The sequence below is a fragment of the Neoarius graeffei genome, chromosome 24 (genome assembly GCF_027579695.1).
Source record: "Neoarius graeffei isolate fNeoGra1 chromosome 24, fNeoGra1.pri, whole genome shotgun sequence".
NCBI lineage: Eukaryota > Metazoa > Chordata > Actinopteri > Siluriformes > Ariidae > Neoarius > Neoarius graeffei.
In genome coordinates this window covers 24817890-24842734 of record NC_083592.1, presented here as the reverse complement: position 1 = coordinate 24842734, position 24845 = coordinate 24817890, and the positions used below count along the sequence as shown (strand labels likewise).

General features: G+C 40.6%; 1 protein-coding gene across 2 annotated transcripts in view; it reads right to left on the bottom strand.

Moving 5' to 3' along the window:
• Positions 1–13406: 13406 nt before the first annotated feature.
• The window catches only part of olfm1a (olfactomedin 1a), a 28179-nt gene continuing 16740 nt past the window's right edge, over positions 13407–24845 (bottom strand). For both annotated transcript variants that reach the window (XM_060906925.1, XM_060906924.1), the window contains exon 6: positions 13407–14986. In XM_060906925.1, the coding sequence (XP_060762908.1) occupies positions 14318–14986 (669 nt within the window). In that variant the 3' untranslated portion in view covers positions 13407–14317. The remainder of the gene's footprint in view (positions 14987–24845) is intronic.

Sequence of the window (24845 nt, the reverse complement as noted above, 5' to 3'; positions counted from 1 at the left end):
GGGCACTCTCCCCAGCTGCAGGCTAAGGTTGAAGATGCGTTGGAGTGGTTCACCCAGTTCAGCAGCACAGGTCTTCAGTAGTCGGGGACACACCTTGTCCAGGCCTGCTGCTTTCCTGGGGTGAAGCTTCCTCAGTTGATCTCTGACCTGGTCTACAGTAATGCATGGAGTCTGTGTTGAGGTGGGGGAGGAGGGGGAGGAGGGGGCCGCTGTAATTACTGGGGAGAGGTGTGTTGAGGGAAGAAGGTGAGATGGCTGCAGTGAGGGAGAGGGTGGGGGGGACGTGGGCTGGTTGAACCAATTGAAAAAGTCATTCAACTCATTCACCCTCTCCACTGTCCTCTCAACAACTCTGGTCTTTGTATTGTGGCCTGTGATGGTTTTCACACCTTCCCAGACCTCCCTCATGTTGTTCTCCTTCAGCTTCTGCTCCACCTTCCTCCTGTAGCTGTCCTTAGCTTCCCTCATGCAGTGTTTTACCTCCTGCTGTGCTGCTTTCATCGCCTCCCTATCCCTGCTCCTGAAGGCGGACTTCTTCCTGTTAAGGACAGCTTTGACTTCCTGTGTTACCCATGGCTTGTTATTAGGGTAACACCGTACAGTCTTAGCGGGGGAGACCACATCTCCACAGAAGTTAAGGTAATCTGTCAGACAGTGTGTCAGCCCCTCTATGTCCTCACAGTGTGGGCTAAGTAGCACATCCCAGTCTGTGATGTCATAACAATCCCTGAGGGCATCTTCCATTTCAGGGGACTGCCTCCTGATGGAGCTACAGTGGGGCAAAAAAGTATTTAGTCAGCCACCAATTGTGCAAGTTCTCCCACTTAAAAAGATGAGAGAGGCCTGTAATTTTCATCATAGGTACACTTCAACTATGAGAGACAGAATGGGGGGAAAGAATCCAGGAAATCACATTGTAGGATTTTTAATGACTTAATTGGTAAATTCCTTGGTAAAATAAGTATCTGGTCACCTACAAACAAGCAAGATTTCTGGCTCTCACAGACCTGTAACAACTTCTTTAAGAGGCTCCTCTGTCCTCCACTCGTTACCTGTATTAATGGCACCTGTTTGAACTTGTTATCAGTATAAAAGACACCTGTCCACAACCTCAAACAGTCACACTCCAAACTCCACTATGGCCAAGACCAAAGAGCTGTCAAAGGACACCAGAAACAAAATTGTAGACCTGCACCAGGCTGGGAAGACTGAATCTGCAATAGGTAAGCAGCTTGGTGTGAAGAAATCAACTGTGGGAGCAATTATTAGAAAATGGAAGACATACAAGACCACTGATAATCTCCCTCAATCTGGGGCTCCACGCAAGATCTCACCCCGTGGGGTCAAAATGATCACAAGAACGGTGAGCAAAAATCCCAGAACCACACGGGGGGACCTAGTGAATGACCTGCAGAGAGCTGGGACCAAAGTAACAAAGGCTACCATCAGTAACACGCTACGCCGCTAGGGACTCAAATCCTGCAGTGCCAGACGTGTCCCCCTGCTTAAGCCAGTACATGTCCAGGCCTGTCTGAAGTTTGCTAGAGAGCATTTGAATGATCCAGAAGAGGATTGGGAGAATGTCATATGGTCAGATGAAACCAAAATAGAACTTTTTGGTAAAAACTCAACTTGTCGTGTTTGGAGGAGAAAGAATGCTGAGTTGCATCCAAAGAACACCATACCTACTGTGAAGCATGGGGGTGGAAACATCATGCTTTGGGGCTGTTTTTCTGCAAAGGGACCAGGATGACTGATCTGTGTAAAGGAAAGAATGAATGGGGCCATGTATCCTGAGATTTTGAGTGAAAACCTCCTTCCATCAGCAAGGGCATTGAAGATGAAACGTGGCTAGGTCTTTCAGCATGACAATGATCCCAAACACACCGCCCGGGCAATGAAGGAGTGGCTTTTTAAGAAGCATTTCAAGGTCCTGGAGTGGCCTAGCCAGTCTCCAGATCTCAACCCCATAGAAAATCTTTGGAGGGAGTTGAAAGTCCGTGTTGCCCAGCGACAGCCCCAAAACATCACTGCTCTAGAAGAGATCTGCATGGAGGAATGGGCCAAAATACCAGCAACAGTGTGTGAAAACCTTGTGAAGACTTACAGAAAACGTTTGACCTCTGTCATTGCCAACAAAGGGTATATAACAAAGTATTGAGATGAACTTTTGTTATTGACCAAATACTTATTTTCCACCATAATTTGCAAATAAATTCTTTAAAAATCAGACAATGTGATTTTCTGGATTTTTTTTCTCATTTTGTCTCTCATAGTTGAGGTACACCTATGATGAAAATTACAGGCCTCTCTCATCTTTTTAAGTGGGAGAACTTGCACAATTGGTGACTGACTAAATACTTTTTTGCCCCACTGTAGTTGTCGCAGGCTGCCTTTGAACCGGGGGGTGTACTTCAGCTGTAGAAGAACCAGGTTGTGGTCAGACTTCCCTAGTGGGGGGAGGGGTGTGACTCTGTATGCATCCCTCACATTAGCATACAGCAAGTCAATTGTCCTGTTGTTCCTTGTTGGACAATCCACAGCCTGGTAAAAAACAGCCAAAGTAGAATCCAAAGTAGCATGATTAAAGTCCCCAGAAATGATGATAAATGCCTCAGGGTGCTGTGTCTGCAACCTTGCTGTGACAGAGTGAATCCTCTCACATGCAGTGGCTGCGTCTGCCCTCGGAGGGATGTAAACACAGATGGTGATCACGTGACTGAACTCCCTTGGCAGATAATATGGCCGCAGGCTAACGGCTAGCAGCTCCAAGTCCGGGCAACATAAAACTGTCTTTATGGAGATATGTCCCGGGTTACACCAGTGATTGTTAACAGAGCGGAAAGCTTGTTGACTTTATTCGGCAGCGAGTTCACATTCCCCGTGATAACGGAGGGAATGGATGGTTTGTAGCCAAAGCTGGGGTGGCCCTATATTTAGCCGGGACCATCCCCGGCCCAAACTATCAATGGTGGCCTGCTTGGAGCATGGGGAAAATAATTTTCACCAATTTTGGTCACTGATCTTATTCTTGCATTAATCATCAATTCAACTGCACTCTGCATTTTCACATGGCAGCCCAGACGCCGACAGCATCGCAGCAGATTAAATAGGCACTACCAAATAAGGAAATTCTCCCCTCCCCTCTATTGCAGTTGGTTTGGTCCAAGACTCCTCCTCTGTATTGCGGGGAACTTAAACAACATTGGCTCGAAACAGCGCTCGTCAGTGATGGAGGGCAGAAAGAGGCCAGGTGGAACCGAAAGGGCGAAGCTTAAAAAAAGGAAGGAGGTGGCAGCAAAATGTGCCAAACTGACAGATATGTTCTCAAGACCAGCTGGTAGGTTACGAAAGATATGTAGTATGATAACCCTGTTTGTCGATTTTATCAGTCTATGCTAGGCCTATAATGTGTCGATAGTTTGCGATGTCAATTCAGCTTTTTGATGTCATGTGAAATCTCGCAATTTACACGGTATAGATGTGGTGTATGTCTTAATTCTAAGAAGAACTGGACATTGCTTTACATCCCAGTTATTAACAATTTTAGATGAACAGGTCCCAAATGTGCTGTTGCGTGTTATTTCCTCATCCAGCCTATTTCATCTCGCTGTCACACTGTGCATTTCCACAGGCGTGCGCACATTGTGGTTATGAACACATAGGCCTAGAAGTCATATTTGATGTTAAATAATTGTTGTTAAATATATAACTTAGAAGAGGTGTATGCGTATGCCAATATTCTAAGCAGAATCGAACACTTGCTTTAGCCTACATTTCATTTAACCATTTTTGAGTTGCCTAATGCGCCCTCACGCTTTATCTGCCGGTTGCTGAGTACCCAGCATTGTTGATTTGCCATTATTTTCGAGGCGTATGCGGCATGTAATGCACAAGCATTGGTTCAAATGCACGCGAGATGGGTGCTTTCGTTATTTTAAGACTATGTGACTAAAAATGTGTTGTGTAATTCGTCTTAAATAACTTGAAACAATCAGCCATACTCGCTGCTTTGCTATTTGGAGTGGCAGTCAGCTGGATTTCGCCCCCGACGTAAAAGTTCATTCCCACACCCGGGCCGAAGATGCCGATTTCTGAAGATGCATGTCCTTTGGATGTGTTTTCAAATATTTTCACTAAGGAACTTTGGGACATGTCCATTGATAATGACATTGTCATCAACAAACTTGCAGAGAAAAGTGCTTTGCTGAAGAGGCTTTTGATGTTTTAACATCCTAAATATGTGTAGTGAAGCTACAGTAGAACACCATCAGTTTGATTGGTTAAATAACTGTACAAACAACTTTTATTCTTAATTTTTATCTTTCGTTTTATGTTAATTTGAATTATAACCTATATTGTTAAAGTGAAGTGAAGTGAAGTTTACCTGAATTTAAACCAAATAAAAAGCATTGTGAAAGAACAGTTATTTGTTTTATCTTTTTTAATGTACTCAAATTCCTCCTCCATTTCAAAGTGGCCTGAATGTGAATTAAACTCCCGGACTGAAAACAGGGCCCACTCCGGCCCTGTTTGTAGCGCCGCCGGTTGTCCGCTAGCCTAGCCTTTAGCTTAGCTCCAGCTTTGTAGCCCCTGGGTTTCCTCCTCAACTCAGCCGGGATGGGGTGTCGTATCCCGGCTCGTCCCATTGTTTTAAGGGCCAGCAGCTCCTCTCTTGAATAAGTGAGAAAACTGGCTCCTGGTTGCATGTTAAAGTTAAAAATATCCATGTTATATAAGTAAAACACACTATGTCTTCATAAGAAGAGCAGAAAAGTAAAAAAAGGTGGAAAAAAGAGGTTTAAAGAGCTAAAAACTACAGAGCTACTGGAGAGGCAGCCGTCTCACACAGCGCCCATGTTATAAAACCTTATATATTCATTAGCAGTGCGTGAATTATTACCTCAGGTGTAAGTCCCAGACACAAAAAGGTACTTATTGTGGTTTGAAACATGTGGAGTGTAAAGTCATTATGTACAAGAAAGATGGAGACAGGAACTGTCAGATGATTATATTCTTTGCTCAGAAAATGTTTAGTTTTTGTTTAAATTTTAATGTCTCATGTTCCACATGAAGAAATGCAAGAATAAATATCTAAATTGAAGTTAAAATAGAAGAAAATGTTTACTGAAGCATAAAATTAGTGGTTACTATAAAAAAGTGATTTGTGACGCAAACATGAATTGCATCTGATAATTTGTGAATTTAATTAATAAAAGAGAGCATTTGTGAAAATACACAGCATAGATGCCTTTGTAAGCTTTAGAAGCAAACACATGAGATGGCTAGAACATCCTATGGAAATGCAGTTAAAGTAGTAGTTAAAAGTGAATCGAGCCATGTGGGAATACAGCGAGATGATTCAGAGGGTGGAGGGTGAGGGTGAGGGTGGGGGTTGGGATGAAGGGTGGAAACAGCAGAAGAAGTCATTACATGCTGTCCATGTCTAAAAGATAAATGCACATTTAGGATATCTATGGGGCAACCAGCCGCTGTCTTAGTTTCTGATGACTTTACAGTTGTACACCTCTTTCTTGCATCCATCATTGACTGGTATACAACCAGATTTTACTGTAGTAACCCAGGTTTCAACATACAGAGCTGAACAACAAATAAGTGAGCAGCTGTGTTTTTTTCTGCCTGATAAGCCTCATATAACATAAGAACATTTTCAGCTTGACTGGATATTTCAAAGATTACTCATATTAAATATCAGTCCTGTTGTTTTCATTTATAGGTCAGAGAGTAGATGAATAAAAGCACTGATTATATAATCCACAAGCATTTTTCACAGTAATGAATTTGCCTCCAGGGAAAATAATGACTTATTGGCTCCAGTTTCATGGCCAGAACACCATCTGCACCTATTAAGTAATGATTATAGGGCAGATTTTCTGATGTTTCTGTTGTTGGAAACCCTATTTCAGCATGAAAAACTGCATGTATGGTTTGCTAAACAGGTGCGTAGGGCTTTTATCACCTGGAATAAGTTCAGTGGGTGGTCACAGGTTTTGTGTATATGTCTCTTTTTATAGCACAGCCATGAGCACAAAATACAAGACAGTTTATTGTAATAGACCACATTTTCTGCTGTATCAAGTAATTACTGACTTTTTCCTGGACTCCATTTAAAGAATCAGAATCACTTTATTAGGTGTGGTAAGTTAAGTTTAAGCCAAAGGTGTGGTAAGTTAAGTTTAAGCCAGAACACTTTGGTCTAATATTTGTTAGTTCACCTTAGATTCTGTCAGCTAACATTAAAATATCTGCTCAGAGGAAAAACTGCATTCTCTATGGTGCTGGCTCTGTAAATGGGAGTAAAAACAAATGAAATCACTGGCTACACCTGTTAAAATCTGTAATAGTTGTTTGATGTCAGAAGAGACATCAAACATTGTCTCTTGAAAAGGTTTTTGAAAACATTTTCTTTCAGCTGCTCCTTTTAGGTGCTGCCACAGCGGCTCATCCACATATTTGATTTGGTATAGGTTTTACACTGGATGCCCTTCCTTATGCAACCCTGCCCAATCTATCTGGGCTTAGGACTGGCACTAAGTGTGCACTGGCTTGTGCAACCCCAGTGGCTGGGTATTTTTTAACTAATTTGCATGTCTTTGAACTCTGGGAGGAAACCAATGTAGACATGAGGAAAACACGCAAACTCCACATACAGTAGAACAGCCCCTGTTGGCCATGAGGTTCAAATGCAGAACCTTCTTGGTGTGAGGCAATAGTGCTAACCATTGCACCACCCCAGGTTTTTGAAAACATACTGATTGTATTTATTGACCAAATAATTCATTGCTAGTCTCATCCCTACCAAAGTGCTTCAGGGTCCCTGGTTCAATAATGAGCTCAGGTGAATGAGTGTGTGCATAGTATCCTGTGATTGAGGGTGTATTTTCACCTAATGCCATGACCCTGATCAGTATAAAGTGGTTCCTGAGAATGAATGACAGAATTAAAAATGGTCTGCCAAGTGTCATTAGAATGACATTTTTGGAGAAAAAAATGGAGTGCAAGCCAAAATCCCTTTCTGGTCTCAAGTTTATTGCATTTTATTAGCCTCTTAGTTCTGATGACGCTTCTGCAATTAGTTCAAAACCACATATAGCTTCCCAGTAAACAGTTTCAAACCAAAAAGCAAAAGAACAAAGGTTTATATACGGCCCTTTCACATGATGTCTGTCAGGGATAGGTAGGATATGGCTGTAAGTGCAGAATAGATTTTTTATTTATAACAGTGAAAACACACAGGCAGACAATCCAATTCGGCAGGCAAGATCAAAACCATTAAACGAGTAAAGGGTCGGGCAAGGCACAAGCACAGGCAAAGGCAAAAAACAGAACAGGAATCAGAATTCAGAATATCAGGAAATCAATCACAGAAACAAGGCTCGGTAAAGTGTCACAACGAACTCAATACTTTGCACTGAGCATGCATTTAAACAGTCTTTATTTAAGTGCACAGATTGCACCTTAATCACAAGCAGGTGTGTGTTGTTAACAGCGTGCGTATAAGAGTCCACTCGGCATGCACACCCAAGAATCCAACTGGTGCGCATGCTAAGTGCGCAAGTCTGACAATGTCATCGTAGCTGTGGATTTGTTTATGCGGCCATGTTGCTGGGCACGTGCACATGAGTGATTGTAAGCCCAATTCAGTAAACATCTAAACAGATAAGCTTGTAGAAGTTATATCTAAAAGAACACTGCCAGAGACCTGTAGTGCTTTTGGATGTAATAACAGATGTGGAGATAAGTCTGGTTTAACTTTTCACCACTTTCCAGCGAACCCAGAAAGATGAGAAAAATGGTGAGCTGCAGTTAAACAGGAACACTGGATACCAACAAAACATTCCCGTGTGTGTGGAGAACATTTTATATCAGGTTAGTATGAAAGTTCTGTTATTTCTCCTAACACTTTTTCTAGTTCAATGTCATTCAATTATAAAAATCCCATAGCTCTAGATCTAGCCTTAGCATACTCAAGTTAACATTCAACAAGTCTGTAAGTTGGCATAACATAGACAGACTTTTGGTCAAGATAGTAAAGTGTTTAACAGTTCGCATGGTCTGGCACTACTCAGTACAGTCTATTGGTACATATACAAGTGTGTCATATTTAGCAGCTCTACTGCACTACAAAAAACATGCCAAATGGAAAATGTATGAAAGTTAAAATGTATATCTGGATGTGGGCTTTGGACACAATATTTTTATTATACCTAATGCTTGGCTAGATGAGCACCATGTTTGTTACGTATATGCTGATAATGTGGACTCGCCTAAAAGACATAAAATATGCTAGATCTAGGCCCTGACTTGTTTATTACTATTAGAAGTCCAGGTTTGAGCTTACCTTTGTCATAATAAGGTATTTTTCTTTATCAGGAATTTCCCATAACATTCCAACATGAAACCTGCCTCAAAATATAGGTAGGCATCTGTACTTTTGTATGCCTTTAGCATTTTCCCACTGTATTTAGAAGTCCCAAATACTAAATAGTTCACTGGGGCAGACCCAGGAAAATGAGAAGGGGGTGGGGTGTCAACCCAGTAAGGCCGGGGATTTGAGAGCCACCAGAGGCCCCCAGAAACTCTGCAGTTTTTAAATACCTGGAGATGCATTTTGAGCTGTCAGAGACATGTTGTAAATGAAATCTTTCAAAGAAAATGACCGTATTAAAATGTTTTAAAACTAGGAACTTTCAAAACCATTTTATTAGTCACTGAAAATGATATTGTCAGAGTTGCAAGTATAGAGGGATTTCACTGACGTCACCCGAAACCGGAAGTAAACAGACCCTGCGCCATTTTGGAAGACCAACAAACTTGTGATTAGGGGGAAATAACGGCAGCGGTATGTGAACCCACGAGAATAAAGTGGAGTGGCAAGCGACTTAAACAAACAAATCTGAGCTGTTTTATTTATGATTTATTGGCCCAACAGTAGACTTGAAAGAAACCTGTGTGAGACTTGGCAAAAAACTGTGGATATAATGGATAAGTCTGTGCATGATCTGTGGACACTTTGAGGTAAGCAAACGCAAGAAATTCAGATTTAAAACATGCTAAATTGGCCCCAAGTTGATAACTGTATGAGGAGCAAGCCTCCCAGACTTCTACAATTTAATAATAATAATAATAATAATAATAATTTAGGATGGTTTGGGGCTTGCTCTCCCTCCTATTATATAAATAAAGCATAGTTGTTGTGTAGGCATATATCATAAATACATATGTATAATTTGGATAAATTAACCTAAATTATGGATACCTTAATAGTAACAAAAAGTATTAATTTTTCAACTGAAAAGATATATTATTAAAAGATAAATATCAACAAGATTACCTTGGCCATAACTATGTGTAGGTTATTCTTAACAACAGCTGTATTAATATCATGACCCAAGCCACTAACGAAATAATTGTAAGCCTGTAGCCCTTTGTAGGCTTTCAAGTCATCAGCAGTGTAGGCACTGGGTGTAAACAACAAATAGTTTACAATGTCTGGGTAGCAAACAGATGGCAGAATTGGTGTCCGGTCCTCCTTATGTTTCCATTCTCCCTTGCCGCGAGTCTTATCATATGGGTCAAACCCATCAATCACAGCCAGTTTCTCCACATACCGTGCCCTTTCTGCAGCTGGTAATGTACTCACATAACCCGAATTATCATCCATCGTGTCACTTTACTCTCGCTCGCACTTTGTTTTATATTGTGAGTGCATGTACTTGGTCTTCCAATATGGCGCCTAACAAAATCTCACGGCGCGGTGACGTCATGCGGTAGCCCTCTATATGCGTAGAACATAATTACAACTGATATATGTTAATATTTATGAAAGTTGCATTGTCATATAATGCATTACCACATGACACACTACAGTGTAGTACACTGACCACAAAACACCTTATATCAATAAATTATTACTATTTTAGCAACTGCAATCTGAGCTCCTGCTCAGGACATTCAATGTACATATAAGACAGTGAGTATACCCAGGTAAACTGAGGTAATGTAGGTGGCCACTTAAGACCGAACTTAATACTGAGATAACTATAAAAAAAGACGGCAAGAGTTGCATGTCAATAATACAAAGTCAGTAACTGTAACCTGAGCAGGGGATTTCAGACAGATTTTCTTCAGAGCCGTTGCAAAAATCAACATCTCTCACGGCCCTATCTAGCCACTGTTGTAAAAATCAAAGTGAGGCTCACCCCCAAAACAGCATACGTACCATGTACATACACAGGGTATAGTAAGGACAGGGATACCCTATTAATGAATACGAGAGGTAGCCGGACAGCCGACATGTGTGTGTACGCAGTAAGCCTGCTGCAGCATCTTATCATTTTGGCTCATGAACATGTGTAATGATACCATAAACATAAAAGGATGGCACACACCCTTTACACATAGTCTACAGTACAGTCTGGGAATACAATATGTTATTATGTCGATGCATGGAGTTCTCGCGCCTTGTAAAAATCCAACAGGACTCGCCAGCTTGTTGTAGCTACTGCCTCATAGAGGCAGGAGCCACTATGTCATCGTATGCACTGCACATGCGCATACAGGTGTTCCTATTAAAATGGCCGGTGTGCGTATACAATTCAGTTCACCATTCAAAATAAATGGACTAGACTAAAGAAATCACTTTCAGATATGTTTATGCTTATTACTGAGGGAAAGTGCGTTCCTATTTTAAAATATACTCCAGGTTGTCCAATGTGTGATGTAGATGTGATGCACTTCTGAGTTGTTACGGGAAGTTGTCAAAAAGAGTATTGAGACCACTGAGCTCTAGCCCCGGGCCTTTTCCGGAAAAGAAAAGTTTCATTCATGACGACAGCGTGTGTATGTCAGCCTCGGTTTGGAGGTTTCAGTTTCGAAAACTGTAAGAGGTAAGAGTAGAATAATACATATAAAGTACAGACACTTGGTCTATTTTACTTCTGTGATTTTTAAATTATTCATTTTTGGATTACGCTTTATTTTTGTGGCTACTGCCTCATAGAGTAAATATATAGGCTATATTTACTGTATGGACATGGTATCAGAAAACAATTTTATTTATAAACAGTAGCCACATGTACCCATAGGGTACCTATTTTTTTTCACTGCATTCGTGTCACGAGCAAAAAAACCTAAACTAGGACCTGCTATTAAATATAAATTTACATCATAAACTCTTCAGCTCAAGCCCACATATTGATTTATTTTGTTTAGTTTTTAAAACCTTATTAATTAAATAAAAATGGCAGGCATATCTCGGTATCTGCAAGACTAAAACTTTTTTTTTTTGGACGGGGGGGTGTTCAGGCTGTTGTGGTGTCCCAAATCTGGTAGCTGGTTTGTGGTAGACTTTCCGAGTGGACCATTTATGGGTAAATTAAGAAGAAGAAGCCTTTATTTTTGTCACATGTACACTCAAGCACAGTGAAATTCCTCCTCTGCATTTAACCCATCTGAAGTACTGAACACACGCACGCACACAGAAGTGAGCAATGAGCACACACATGTACCCAGAGCAATAGGCAGAATAAATAATAAATAAATAAATTTGTGGGTCAATTATATGGCTCTGTGATGCCTGCATGTTTCAGCTTTTGGATGTAATACAGTCTGCTGGTATAATATACATTTTTAATCATTTCAGAGGGGCGGTACGGTGGTGTAGTGGTTAGCACTGTTGCCTCACTGCAAGAAGGTTCTGGGTTTGAGCCCAGCGGCTGGCGAGGGCCTTTCTGTGTGGAGTTTGCATATTCTCCCCATGTCTGTGTGGGTTTCTTCTGGGTGCTCTGGTTTCCCCCACAGTCCAAAGACACACAGGTTAGGTTAATTGGTGTCTCTAAATTGACCGTGAGTGTGAATGGTCGTTTGTCTCTATGTATCAGCCCTGCGATACCCTGGCGACTTGTCCAGAGTGTACCCCGCCTCTTGCCCATAGTCAGCTGGGATAGGCTCCAGCTTGCCTGTGACCCTGTAGAACAGGATGAGTGGCTACAGATAATGGATGGATGGATGAATCGTTTCAGAGAGATTGTACTGACTGCATTTGTCTTGATTTTCCTTAGTAACTGCCATGGCTATGTTTCTTTGTTTGCCTGGCAATATGGCGGACGCTGCATGATAAACAAGAATCTGTGATGTCAGTGAAAGTCCCCTATTGCACCCTTATTTGGGTATATCTTCTGTACCAATTTGTATACTGATTCGTAGTAGAATCACTTAAATTGCCCCATGCAGATTAAAACGGGGGTAATTAGAGCTTAATTTACTAAACATGTACCTAAAAGGATAACTACTTCAGTAGGGAGGTTACATGAGAATATTATTCAAGGCCTGTATTATTTCTGGAGGTGAAACTGAAAACTACTTCTGAAAGGTCACTCTCAAGATAAAGAGTAGAAATCCACTCCTGACTGAAATTCTGCATGCATGCTGAGGTTAAGACCCACCTTATATTTCAATCAAAACCTTATATAAAATACAGCAAAGGCCCACATATTGCCGTCATGTACCCTTTAAGAAAATGTTATAGTTTAATTATGACTGTTGTTACTAGGTGAAATACATTTCTAGCACTAAAATGATGAAACATTCTTTCAGGAAATTCTTGACACATCATTTCTGATACAAAGAAAATAAGAAATGAATGATTTACCTTCTGTGAAGTTATATGTTCTCTAGATGTCAAAAAGCTATATAATACTGCAGAAAACAGGTAATATCCAAAGACCTAAGAACTCTGCTGAAGCTGCACTTTTGCTGATGATCTTTTGTTAAAAAGAAAGAGAAAAACCAATTCAAATCTATGAGGATTGCTGCCAAGAAAGCTGCATGCTTTTAGAGGCTGATCTTGTGTTTCACAGGTTATTATATATATATATATATATATATATATATATATATATATATATATATATATATATATATATATATATATGCGCGCTCACTTTGCTGTGTAGCAAGGGAAGCCTAGACAATTCCTTTTTATTTTTGCCTTTAGGGTACCGCACATGGCTAATGAGCCACTTTGTCTTACATGGCATAGCCTGGGTCTGTTTCCTGATCAGCTGTTTCCCAGTGGTCTAACACTGTGGCACAGCTGGTAGAAGAATTAATTCAGGTTAGTCATTTTTCCATCAGACTATTCAGACTAATCCATACATCCCCTGGGAATTTGGGGCCCATTCTGAAATTAGATTGAGATCTTGAGAAAGGTTTTCATCTCTAAATTAGAGACATGACTATTTTTTTTTGAATGCTTTAGACAGAATTATTTTGCTTGTTGTGTTAGGTATGCGTTTTTGGCAATCGTGCTTCATTATTTATTTATGCAAGGATTCATTTTTTCCCTAGCCATGACAAGGTACATGTAAAATAAAGACCAGTTTTATTGATATCAATCACATTGCAGATACAACACATATGCAAGCGCAACAGTTTTAGACGCCACCATCAATCTTTTCTAAACTACGAAGACAGTTGATATGTGAAGTCAATTCTGAAATACAATCAAAGTATAGACTGCTATCTCATAAATACATTTTTGATACATTCTATGGTAATACTTTTTTGCTGACATATATATTATTTTTATAAATTCCTCTTTTGTTACATTCTAAACTACCAAATAAAAACTTGAAATTCTCTGGACACAAAAAATTTCAGATGCACGGTTAATGTCAATGAAAAGTAGACATAAATAAAACATAGCAAATAATGTCAACCCATTGCTAATCTACTCTCCTTTTCATATACATGTGCCATATTACTGAGAACTACATACATCCATGTGAACCTCTGTGCTATCAAATGTCCATGCAAAACTTAAGAAAATCAGAACAGTACATACAACCACAATGATATTGTTTGTTTTAAACAGGGTTCCTCCAACAGTCAGTGCCTTCATATCTTTAGTTGGTGTTGAAAGGTTATTGATTGCTTTTGATACAAAGGCTATGATTGTGTAAATAAACAGAAATGTCTTCCTTTCTGCACCATACTTCCTCTCTCTCTCTCTCTGCCAATAGGATGCTTTATTTCATATTCATAGACAAAGCTGTACAAGTACTCTGTGATACAAAATTCAGAAGACAGTCAAAGAAAGTATAACCTCAGTGTCCAAATATTACAAAAGAAAGGCATAACCTTTTGGCAGCTGTTTATATCATTGCCTAATATTACTTTGAATATATATATTTGACGTCTTCATTAATTGAACAATCACTGGTTATTTTTCTACTCTTCAGTAATTCTTCAGATCTACATCTCACGTGGCTTGATAAGGTCACTCATACAGGGTCTACTCAGAGCGGATAAGGTGGTACAGAGTTACATTATACAGCACCTGATGTCCATTGTTCCACGCATACAGTGCTCTGTCCTTTGGGTTATAGTCCAACATAGAGATGTGCGAATACTTGTTCTGGAAAGGGATGTCGATATACTCATAGGTGGAGGAGTTGGTGTGGAAGGCATAATATACCTTTGTTCCTCCGGAGTAGCCATTTGTTACATACAGAGTTCCACAGATCATAAAAGCTTCCCCGGCACTTCTTTTCGGGTGGTTAGTGGTCCAGCTCTTGATTATCTGCAATGTAATTGGGTTTAGCTTGCTTATGACGATGTTTCCTGCATTCTGATTGGTGGCGTACACTGCCCAAAGTCCTCCTTCATCCACCATGAGATCAATATCAGAATGGCCACCCCATGAGTAGTGGTAGCGGTTGTTGAAGCCAGCATAATCCAGCTGGCTGGACTTACTGATCATGGATGTCTTGAAGTCAAACTTAATGATAGTGTGGCTCTGGAACTTGTTGAAGTAAATGGAGCCATTGTAGACCACCTGGCCTGTTCCAGACCAAGGGTGAGGGAGCCGATGAGAGGTGAAGTTATCAGAATTCATGAATTCCACCATGGACGGATACTCACGTACAAAGCGGTTGTTATGGTACCCGTCCATGTAATAAACCTGATGGTGGAAAAACAGCAGGTTCATTAATGTGGTATAGAAAAAAAACAGACTCTCAAAACCAAACACTACAAGCTATTCCCAGTATACCACATACACACTATAAGTGAAACACCAAATATGACATCTGATTACCCATTATTAACCTTGAGTCAGGTTACATTCAAATCAATCTAAATAAGAAATAGAACTCTTCAAAAAGCATACAGTGGTGCTTGAAAGTTTGTGAACCCTTTAGAATTTTCTATATTTCTGCATAAATATGACCTAAAACAACATCAGATTTTCTAACAAGTCCTAAAAGTAGATAAAGAGAACCCAGTTAAGCAAATGAGACAAAAATATTATAATTGATGATTTATTTATTGAGGAAAATGATCCAATATTACATATCTGTGAGTGGCAAAAGTATGTGAACCTCTAGGATTAGCAGTTAATTTGAAGGTGAAATTAGAGTCAGGTGTTTTCAATCAATTGGATGACAATCAGGTGTAAGTGGGCACCCTGTTTTATTTAAAGAACAGGGATCTATCAAAGTCTGATCTTCACAACACATGTTTGTGGAAGTACATCATCGCATGAACAAGGAGATTTCTGAGAACCTTAGAAAAGTGTGGTTGATGCTCATCAGGCTGGAAAAGGTTACAAAACCATCTCTAAAGAGTTTGGACTCCACCAATCCACAGTCAGACAGATTGTGTACAAATGGAGGAAATTCAAGACCATAATAGTCGGTGAGGTCACAAAGGACCCCAGAGTAACTTCTAAGCAACTGAAGGTCTCTTTCACATTGGCTAATGTTAATGTTCATGAGTCCACCATCAGGAGAACACTGAACAACAATGGTGTGCATGGCAGGGTTGCAAGGAGAAAGCCACTGCTCTCCAAAAAGAACATTGCTGCTCGTCTGCAGTTTGCTAAAGATCACGTGGACAAGCCAGAAGGCTACTGGAAAAATGTTTTGTGGATGGATGAGACCAAAATAGAACTTTTTGGTTTAAATGAGAAGCGTTATGTTTGGAGAAAGGAAAACACTGCATTCCAGCATAAGAACCTTATCCCATCTGTGAAACATGGTGGTGGTAGTATCATGGTTTGGGCCTGTTTTGCTGCATCTGGGCCAGGACGGCTTGCCATCATTGATGGAACAATGAGTTCTGAATTATACCAGTGAATTCTAAAGGAAAATGTCAGGACATCTGTCCATGAACTGAATCTCAAGAGAAGGTGGCTCATGCAGCAAGACAACAACCCTAAGCACACAAGTCGTTCTACCAAAGAATGGTTAAAGAAGAATAAAGTTAATGTTTTGGAATGGCCAAGTCAAAGTCCTGACCTTAATCCAATCGAAATGTTGTAGAAGGACCTGAAGCAAGCAGTTCATGTGAGGAAACCCACCAGTATCCCAGAGTTAAAGCTGTTCTGTACGGAGGAATGGGCTAAAATTCCTCAAAGCCGGTGTGCAGGACTGATCAGCAGTTACCGGAAATGTTTAGTTGCAGTTATTGCTGCACAAGGGAGTCACACCAGATACTGAAAGCAAAAGTTCACATACTTTTGACATTCACAGCTATGTAATATTGGATCATTTTCCTCAATTAATAAATGACCAAGTATAATTATTTTGTCTTATTTGTTTAACTCTTTATCTACTTTTAGGACTTGTGTGAAAGTCTGATGGTGTTTTAGGTCATATTTATGCAGAAATATAGAAAATTCTAAAGGGTTCACAAACTTTCAAGCACCATTGTAAACCTCCTATCATATTTGTTAGTGTATGCAAAAATAATAGATTGTTATAAACAGTATACAGCTCAGTGAATAAATGTCAAATAAGCCTAATTATTTTGCCTACTGTTAACAGCATTTTATATACAATACACAACTATATGGGCGGCATGGTGTTGTAGTGGATAGCACTGTCGCCTCACAGCAAGAAGGGTCTGGGTTTGAGCCCAGCGGACGGTGAGGGCCTTTCTGTGTGGAGTTTGCATGTTTTCCTCGTGTCTGCATGGGTTTCCTCCGGGTGCGCCGGTTTTCCCCACAGTCCAAAGACATGCAGGTTAGGCTAATTGGTGTCTCTAAATTGACCGTAGGTGTGAATGTGAGTGTAAATTGTTGTTTGTCTCTATGTGCCAGCCCTGCGATGAGCTGGTGACTTGTCCAGGGTGTACCCCACCTCTTGCCCATAGTCAACTGGGATAGGCTCCAGCTTGCCTGCGACCCTGTACAGGATAAGCGGCTACAGATAACGGATGGATGGATAACTACATGATGAGATCATATGTTGGAGAAAACAGGAATATGATTTCACCCTTGGCTAATTTTTGTCACTTTTTCTGCATAGGGTTGTGATATAAAACACTTACACTATATGGCCAAAAGTTTGACCAAAGCATCAAACTGATTTTCAGACTCATATGTGCTTTTTGAACACTCCATTTTACAAGATAGGTTTAGTTCCCCTTTGCTGTTATAATAACCTCTATCCTTCTGGAAAGCTTTCAATTAGGTTTTGAAATGTTGCTGTGGGGATTTGTGCTCATTCAGTCACAAGATCATTCGTGAGGTCAGACACTGAAGTTGAGGTGAGGAGGCCTGGTCTGCAGTTGGCATTCCAGTTCATCCTAAAAGTGATTAGTGGGGTTGAGGTCAGAACTTGATGCAGGCCACTCCAGTTCTTCATAAACCCTGGTAAACCATATCTTCATGAACCTCGCTTTGTGCACGGGGCAATATCATGCTGGAACATGTTAGGGCTCCTTAGTTCCAGTTGAAAGAAATTTTAATGCAACAGCATACAAAGGCATTCTAGACAATCATCTGCTTCCAACTTTGTGGCCAATGTTTGGGGTAGGCTCACATATAGGGGTCATAGTCAGGCATCAACATACTTTTAGCCAAATATTGTATAACCACTTACTTAGGTCTTTTGGCTTGAAATTGTATTTGTACAAGTACACTGTTCCTTTAATGAAACTGGATATTAGCTGTCAGGTTGGTAATTTTGAAAGTGATGTACCGTATGTTTGGTGATAAATGTATGGAATCCAATATGCAATATACCTAATGCACAAAGAAACTGAAATCAATACTGATGAGCGCCCAGTTTTCTGCAACACTGACCAGGAGAAAGTGTTGACTGAAGATCAAGCCTCAACATCAGGCATTGCCCAAATGCCCAATCAAGACATTCGGACAGAAATATTTTAGCGAGTTAGGCCTGTTCGGGCACACTTATGGTTGGCTTCTTTAAGCACAAAATGATTTTCGAGCGAGTACATTACAAAAAACAAGACGTATTAACCAGCATCCTTGCCTCCCTTGTGATCACCGTTTTGTTTTTTTCTTCCCGATTTGTAACGGCGATTCTGATTGGCTCGCTTCAGGCGCACGTGCACATTTGTGCTTTTCATCACTACGAGTGGTCTTAAGCCAAATGAAGATGTCTGGCGTCTGTTGCTGCTGTTCAAAGAAAACTACAGATAAAAAAGCTCTACTACCAGATTACTTGGATAATCTTAGGCCCACTTTACACGGGGACGTCTGAAACAAAAACGCAAAAGTCCATTTTCGTTCTCACTTTTTTTCCGCGTCTATACGACCATTTTCAAGGAGGAAATCTGCGTCTATACGGTGACGCATAAATGTGTGGAATTCAATTGGATGTGCATGCCTGGCGGCTAGGTGGTGCTGTGAAAGACCTCCGCTATGTCTGCACGCATGCGCAACGTCTTCCGTCTTGTCTGATCTGCACATCTGCGCCGCAAAAACTTTGACCACTCTGGCTATGAAAAGTAAGAAAGTACAACCCCGATTCCAAAAAAGTTGGGACAAAGTACAAATTGTAAATAAAAACGGAATGCAATGATGTGGAAGTTTCAAAATTCCATATTTTATTCAGAATAGAACATAGATGACATATCAAATGTTTAAACTGAGAAAATGTATCATTTAAAGAGAAAAATTAGGTGATTTTAAATTTCATGACAACAACACATCTCAAAAAAGTTGGGACAAGGCCATGTTTACCACTGTGAGACATCCCCTTTTCTCTTTACAACAGTCTGCAAACGTCTGGGGACTGAGGAGACAAGTTGCTCAAGTTTAGGGATAGGAATGTTAACCCATCCTTGTCTAATGTAGGATTCTAGTTGCTCAACTGTCTTAGGTCTTTTTTGTCGTATCTTCCGCTTTATGATGCGCCAAATGTTTTCTATGGGTGAAAGATCTGGACTGCAGGCTGGCCAGTTCAGTACCCGGACCCTTCTTCTACGCAGCCATGATGCTGTAATTAATGCAGTATGTGGTCTGGCATTGTCATGTTGGAAAATACAAGGTCTTCCCTGAAAGAGACGTCGTCTGGATGGGAGCATATGTTGCTCTCGAACCTGGATATACCTTTCACCATTGATGGTGTCTTTCCAGATGTGTAAGCTGCCCATGCCACACGCACTAATGCAACCCCATACCATCAGAGATGCAGGCTTCTGAACTGAGCGCTGATAACAACTTGGGTCGTCCTTCTCCTCTTTAGTCCGAATGACACGGCGTCCCTGATTTCCATAAAGAACTTCAAATTTTGATTCGTCTGACCACAGAACAGTTTTCCACTTTGCCACAGTCCATTTTAAATGAGCCTTGGCCCAGAGAAGATGTCTGCGCTTCTGGATCATGTTTAGATACGGCTTCTTCTTTGAACTATAGAGTTTTAGCTGGCAACGGCGGATGGCACGGTGAATTGTGTTCACAGATAATGTTCTCTGGAAATATTCCTGAGCCCATTTTGTGATTTCCAATACAGAAGCATGCCTGTATGTGATGCAGTGCCGTCTAAGGGCCCGAAGATCACGGGCACCCAGTATGGTTTTCCGGCCTTGACCCTTACGCACAGAGATTCTTCCAGATTCTCTGAATCTTTTGATGATATTATGCACTGTAGATGATGATATGTTCAAACTCTTTGCAATTTTACACTGTCGACCTCCTTTCTGATATTGCTCCACTATTTGTCGGCGCAGAATTAGGGGGATTGGTGATCCTCTTCCCATCTTTACTTCTGAGAGCCGTTGCCACTCCAAGATGCTCTTTTTATACCCAGTCATGTTAATGACCTATTGCCAATTGACCTAATGAGTTGCAATTTGGTCCTCCAGCTGTTCCTTTTTTATACCTTTAACTTTTCCAGCCTCTTATTGCCCTGTCCCAACTTTTTTGAGATGTGTTGCTGTCATGAAATTTCAAATGAGCCAATATTTGGCATGGAATTTCAAAATGTCTCATTTTCAACATTTGATGTGTTGTCTATGTTCTATTGTGAATACAATATCAGTTTTTGAGATTTGTAAATTATTGCATTCCGTTTTTATTTACAATTTGTACTTTGTCCCAACTTTTTTGGAATCGGGGTTGTAAGTAAAAAAGTAAGAGCATACTATACCCGCCTCTGTTCATTAACGGTATATGTGCAGATTCGGTATAGATGTTCGAAGGACTCCTGTACGTTTATTAAAGCTGCCAGAGCAGCTTGAAGGTCCGTTCTGTTGGATCGATGTAATCAGACATGCTCTTACTTTTTTACTTACTTTCTTACTTCCCAGGCTGGCATGTACAGTATATGACATATGTATGACGTAAACGCGTACCCGACGTGAGCAGATCCGAGCAGAGTTTCGCGTATTGGGTAGTTTAGACGGATATGCAACGGGGGCTGTTTTTAACTTATCCACTCTGGAAGGCGTTTTCAATTTTTTCCGTTTTTCAGCCTCGGAAACGCCGTCCCTGTGTAGACGAAAGGCACTTCCGATAAAATATATAGTCGTTTTTACCCGACAGCGTCTTCGTGTAAATGGGCCCTTAGTCAGAAAAAAGCGCAGGATAGATATACGTGGAAATTAGAGTTTATTAGCGGTTCTGATCCGTACAAAATTCATCAAAACGACTGGAGCGATGGTGCAGATTAGTGGCCTAGTGTTAACATTAGCTACATGTCAGAATATACCTTCTTTTTCCCGAAGAGTCCTGACACAGAAGAACAGTAAAAAAAAAAAAAAACCTACAAAAGCAAAAAACCTTCTTTGTGTAAAGACTTTTTACACAACAGAATGTTGCAAAAGCCAAAGCATTTACTCTCAAAGGGCTCTGACCTGAACTGTAGGCAAAACAGTATTCCTGCCCCTCCATGTCTCAGCAACCCCAAGGACATCTAGTTAGAGAGCTATCTGCACTCTATCATTTATAGATTGATGCTTATTATTGTTAAAACAATATCTGAAGTGTTATTTGGAAAATAACAAAATATCTTGCTCTAGACTTTCAAATAATGTTGTAAGATTTTATTTTAATTTTACCTAATAGTGGATGGTACAATAATTACAAAACGCTAACAGAATCAGCACATTCCAGTTGTAGCTACAGTCGTACAGTAACTATAATAATTCTTGTAATAATAAAAGCTAGTGGCAAGTACATTCAGTAAATGGAAAGACATGCTTTTGTGTCTCAAATAGTAAACCGCACCCTCTACAGTAAATATATATCATTTACATAGTGAATTATCCCATAGATAAATATATCTTACCCCATTTATCATTTGACATTGGCCCATTATGCATGTGAAGATGAGGAGGACAGGTTGTTTAATTTCCTCTTAAATGCAATGGCAAACTGAATGATAAGACAGTACTGCAGTACAGACTCCTGTTTTATAATGTTTTTAGTTTTATAATTCATCTTTGCAATACTGCTAGTCATTGTTATTGGCAAAACAAAGTGTTTTGTGTCCTAAACTCTACATAAAAAGATGTATTATGTACTAGTACCATATGTAAGTCTTACATACAGTTAGGTCCATATATATTTGGACACTGACACAAATTTTGTTTTTTTACCTGTTCATTCATTCATTCATTCATTCATTATCTCTAGCCGCTTTATCCTTCTACAGGGTCGCATGCAAGCTGGAGCCTATCCCAGCTGACTACGGGCGAAAGGCGGGGTACACCCTGGACAAGTCACCAGGTCATCACAGGGCTGACACATAGACACAGACAACCATTCACACTCACATTCACACCTATGGTCAATTTAGAGTCACCAGTTAACCTAACCTGCATGTCTTTGGACTGTGGGGGAAACCGGAGCACCCGGAGGAAACCCACGCGGACACGGGGAGAACATGCAAACTCCGCACAGAAAGGCCCTCGCCGGCCCCGGGGCTCGAACCCAGGACCTTCTTGCTGTGAGGCGACAGCGCTAACCACTACACCACCGTGCCACCCTTTTTACCTGTTTACTGAAACATATTCAAGTTATACAGTGGTGCTTGAAAGTTTGTGAACCCTTTAGAATTTTCTATATTTCTGCATAAATATGACCTAAAACATCATCAGATTTTCACACAAGTCCTAAAAGTAGATAAAGAGAACCCAGTTAAACAAATGAGATAAAAATATTATACTTGGTCATTTATTTATTGAGGAGAATGATCCAATATTACTTATCTGTGAGTGGCAAAAGTATGTGAACCTTTGCGTTTAGTATCTGGTGTGACCCCCTTGTGCAGCAATAACTGCAACTAAACATTTGTGGTAACTGTTGATCAGTCCTGCACACCGGCTTGGAGGAATTTTAGCCCGTTCCTCCGTACAGAACAGCTTCAACTCTGGGATGTTGGTGGGTTTCCTCTCATGAACTGCTCACTTCAGGTCCTTCCACAACATTTCCATTGGATTAAGGTCAGGACTTTGACTTGGCCATTCCAAAACATTCACTTTATTCTTCTTTATCCATTCTTTGGTAGAACGACTTGTGTGCTTAGGGTTGCTGTCTTGCTGCATGACCCACCTTCTCTTGAGATTTAGTTCATGGACAGATGTCCTGACATTTTCCTTTAGAATTTGCTGGTATAATTCAGAATTCATTGTTCCATCAATGATGGCAAGCCGTCCTGGCCCAGATGCAGCAAAACAGGCCCAAACCATGATACTACCACCACCATGTTTCACAGAAGGGATAAGGTTCTTATGCTGGAATGCAGTGCTTTCCTTTCTCCAAACAGAACGCTTCTCATTGAAACCAAAAAGTTCTATTTTTATCTCATTTGTCCACAAAACATTTTCCCAATAGCCTTCTGGCTTGTCCACATGATCTTTAGCAAACTGCAGATGAGCAGCAATGTTCTTTTTGGAGAGCAGTGGCTTTCTCCTTGCAACCCTGCCATGCACACCATTGTTGTTCAGTGTTCTCCTGATGGTGGACTCATGAACATTGGCTAATGTTAATGTGAGAGAGGTCTTCAGTTGCTTAGAAGTTACCCTGGGGTCCTTTGTGACCCCGCTGACTATTACACGCCTTGCTCTTGGAGTGATCTTAGTTGGTCGACCACTCCTGGCGAGGGTAACAATGGTCTTGAATTTCCTCCATTTGTACACAATCTATCTGACTGTGGATTGGTGGAGTCCAAACTCTTTAGAGATGGTTTTGTAACCTTTTCCATCCTGATGAGCATCAACAACGCTTTTTCTGAGGTCCTCAGAAATCTCCTTTGTTCATGTCATGATACACTTCCACAAACACGTGTTGTGAAGATCAGACTTTGATAGATCCCTGTTCTTTAAATAAAACAGGGTGCCCACTCACACCTGATTGTCATCCCACTGAATGAAAACACCTGACTCTAATTTCACCTTCAAATTAACTGCTAATCCTAGAGGTTCACATACTTTTGCCACTCACAGATATGTAATATTGGATCATTTTCCTCAATAAATAAGTGACCAAGTATAATATTTTTGTCTCATTTGTTTAACTGGGTTCTCTTTATCTACTTTTAGGACTTCTGTGAAAATCTGATGATGTTTTAGGTCATATTTATGCAGAAATATAGGAAATTCTAAAGGGTTCACAAACTTTCAAGCACCACTGTAGTTATATAATGGACATGGACATAAAGTCCAGACTTTCAGCTTTCATTTGAGGGTATCCACATTAAAATTGGATGAAGGGTTTAGGAGTTTCAGCTCCTTAACATGTGCCACCCTGTTTTTAAAGGGACCAAAAGTAATTGGACAATTGACTCAAAGGCTATTTCATGGGCAGGTGTGGGCAATTCCTTCGTTATGTCATTCTCAATTAAGCAGATAAAAGGCCTGGAGTTGATTTGAGGTGTGGTTCTTGCATTTGGAAAATTTTGCTGTGAAGAAAACATGCGGTCAAAGGAGCTCTCCATGCAGGTGAAACAAGCCATCCTTAAGCTGCGAAAACAGAAAAAAACCATCCGAGAAATTGCTACAATATTAGGAGTGGCAAAATCTACAGTTTGGTACATCCTGAGAAAGAAAGAAAGCACTGGTGAACTCATCAATGCAAAAAGACCTGGACACTCACAGAAGACAACAGTAGTGGATGATCGCAGAATAATTTCCATGGTGAAGAGAAACCCCTTCACAACAGCCAACCAAGTGAACAACACTCTCCAGGAGGTACGCGTATCAATATCCAAATCTACCATAAAGAGAAGACTGCATGAAAGTAAATACAGAGGGTTCACTGCACGGTGCAAGCCACTCATAAGCCTCAAGAATATAAAGGCTAGATTAGACTTTGCTAAAAAACATCTAAAAAAGCCAGCACAGTTCTGGAAGAACATTCTTTGGACAGATGAAACCAAGATCAACCTCTACCAGAATGATGGAAAGAAAAAAGTATGGCGAAGGCGTGGTGCAGCTCATGATCCAAAGCATACCACATCATCTGTAAAACACGGCGGAGGCAGTGTGATGGCTTGGCCATGCATGGCTGCCAGTGGCACTGGGTCACTAGTGTTTATTGATGACGTGACACAGGACAGAAGCAGCTG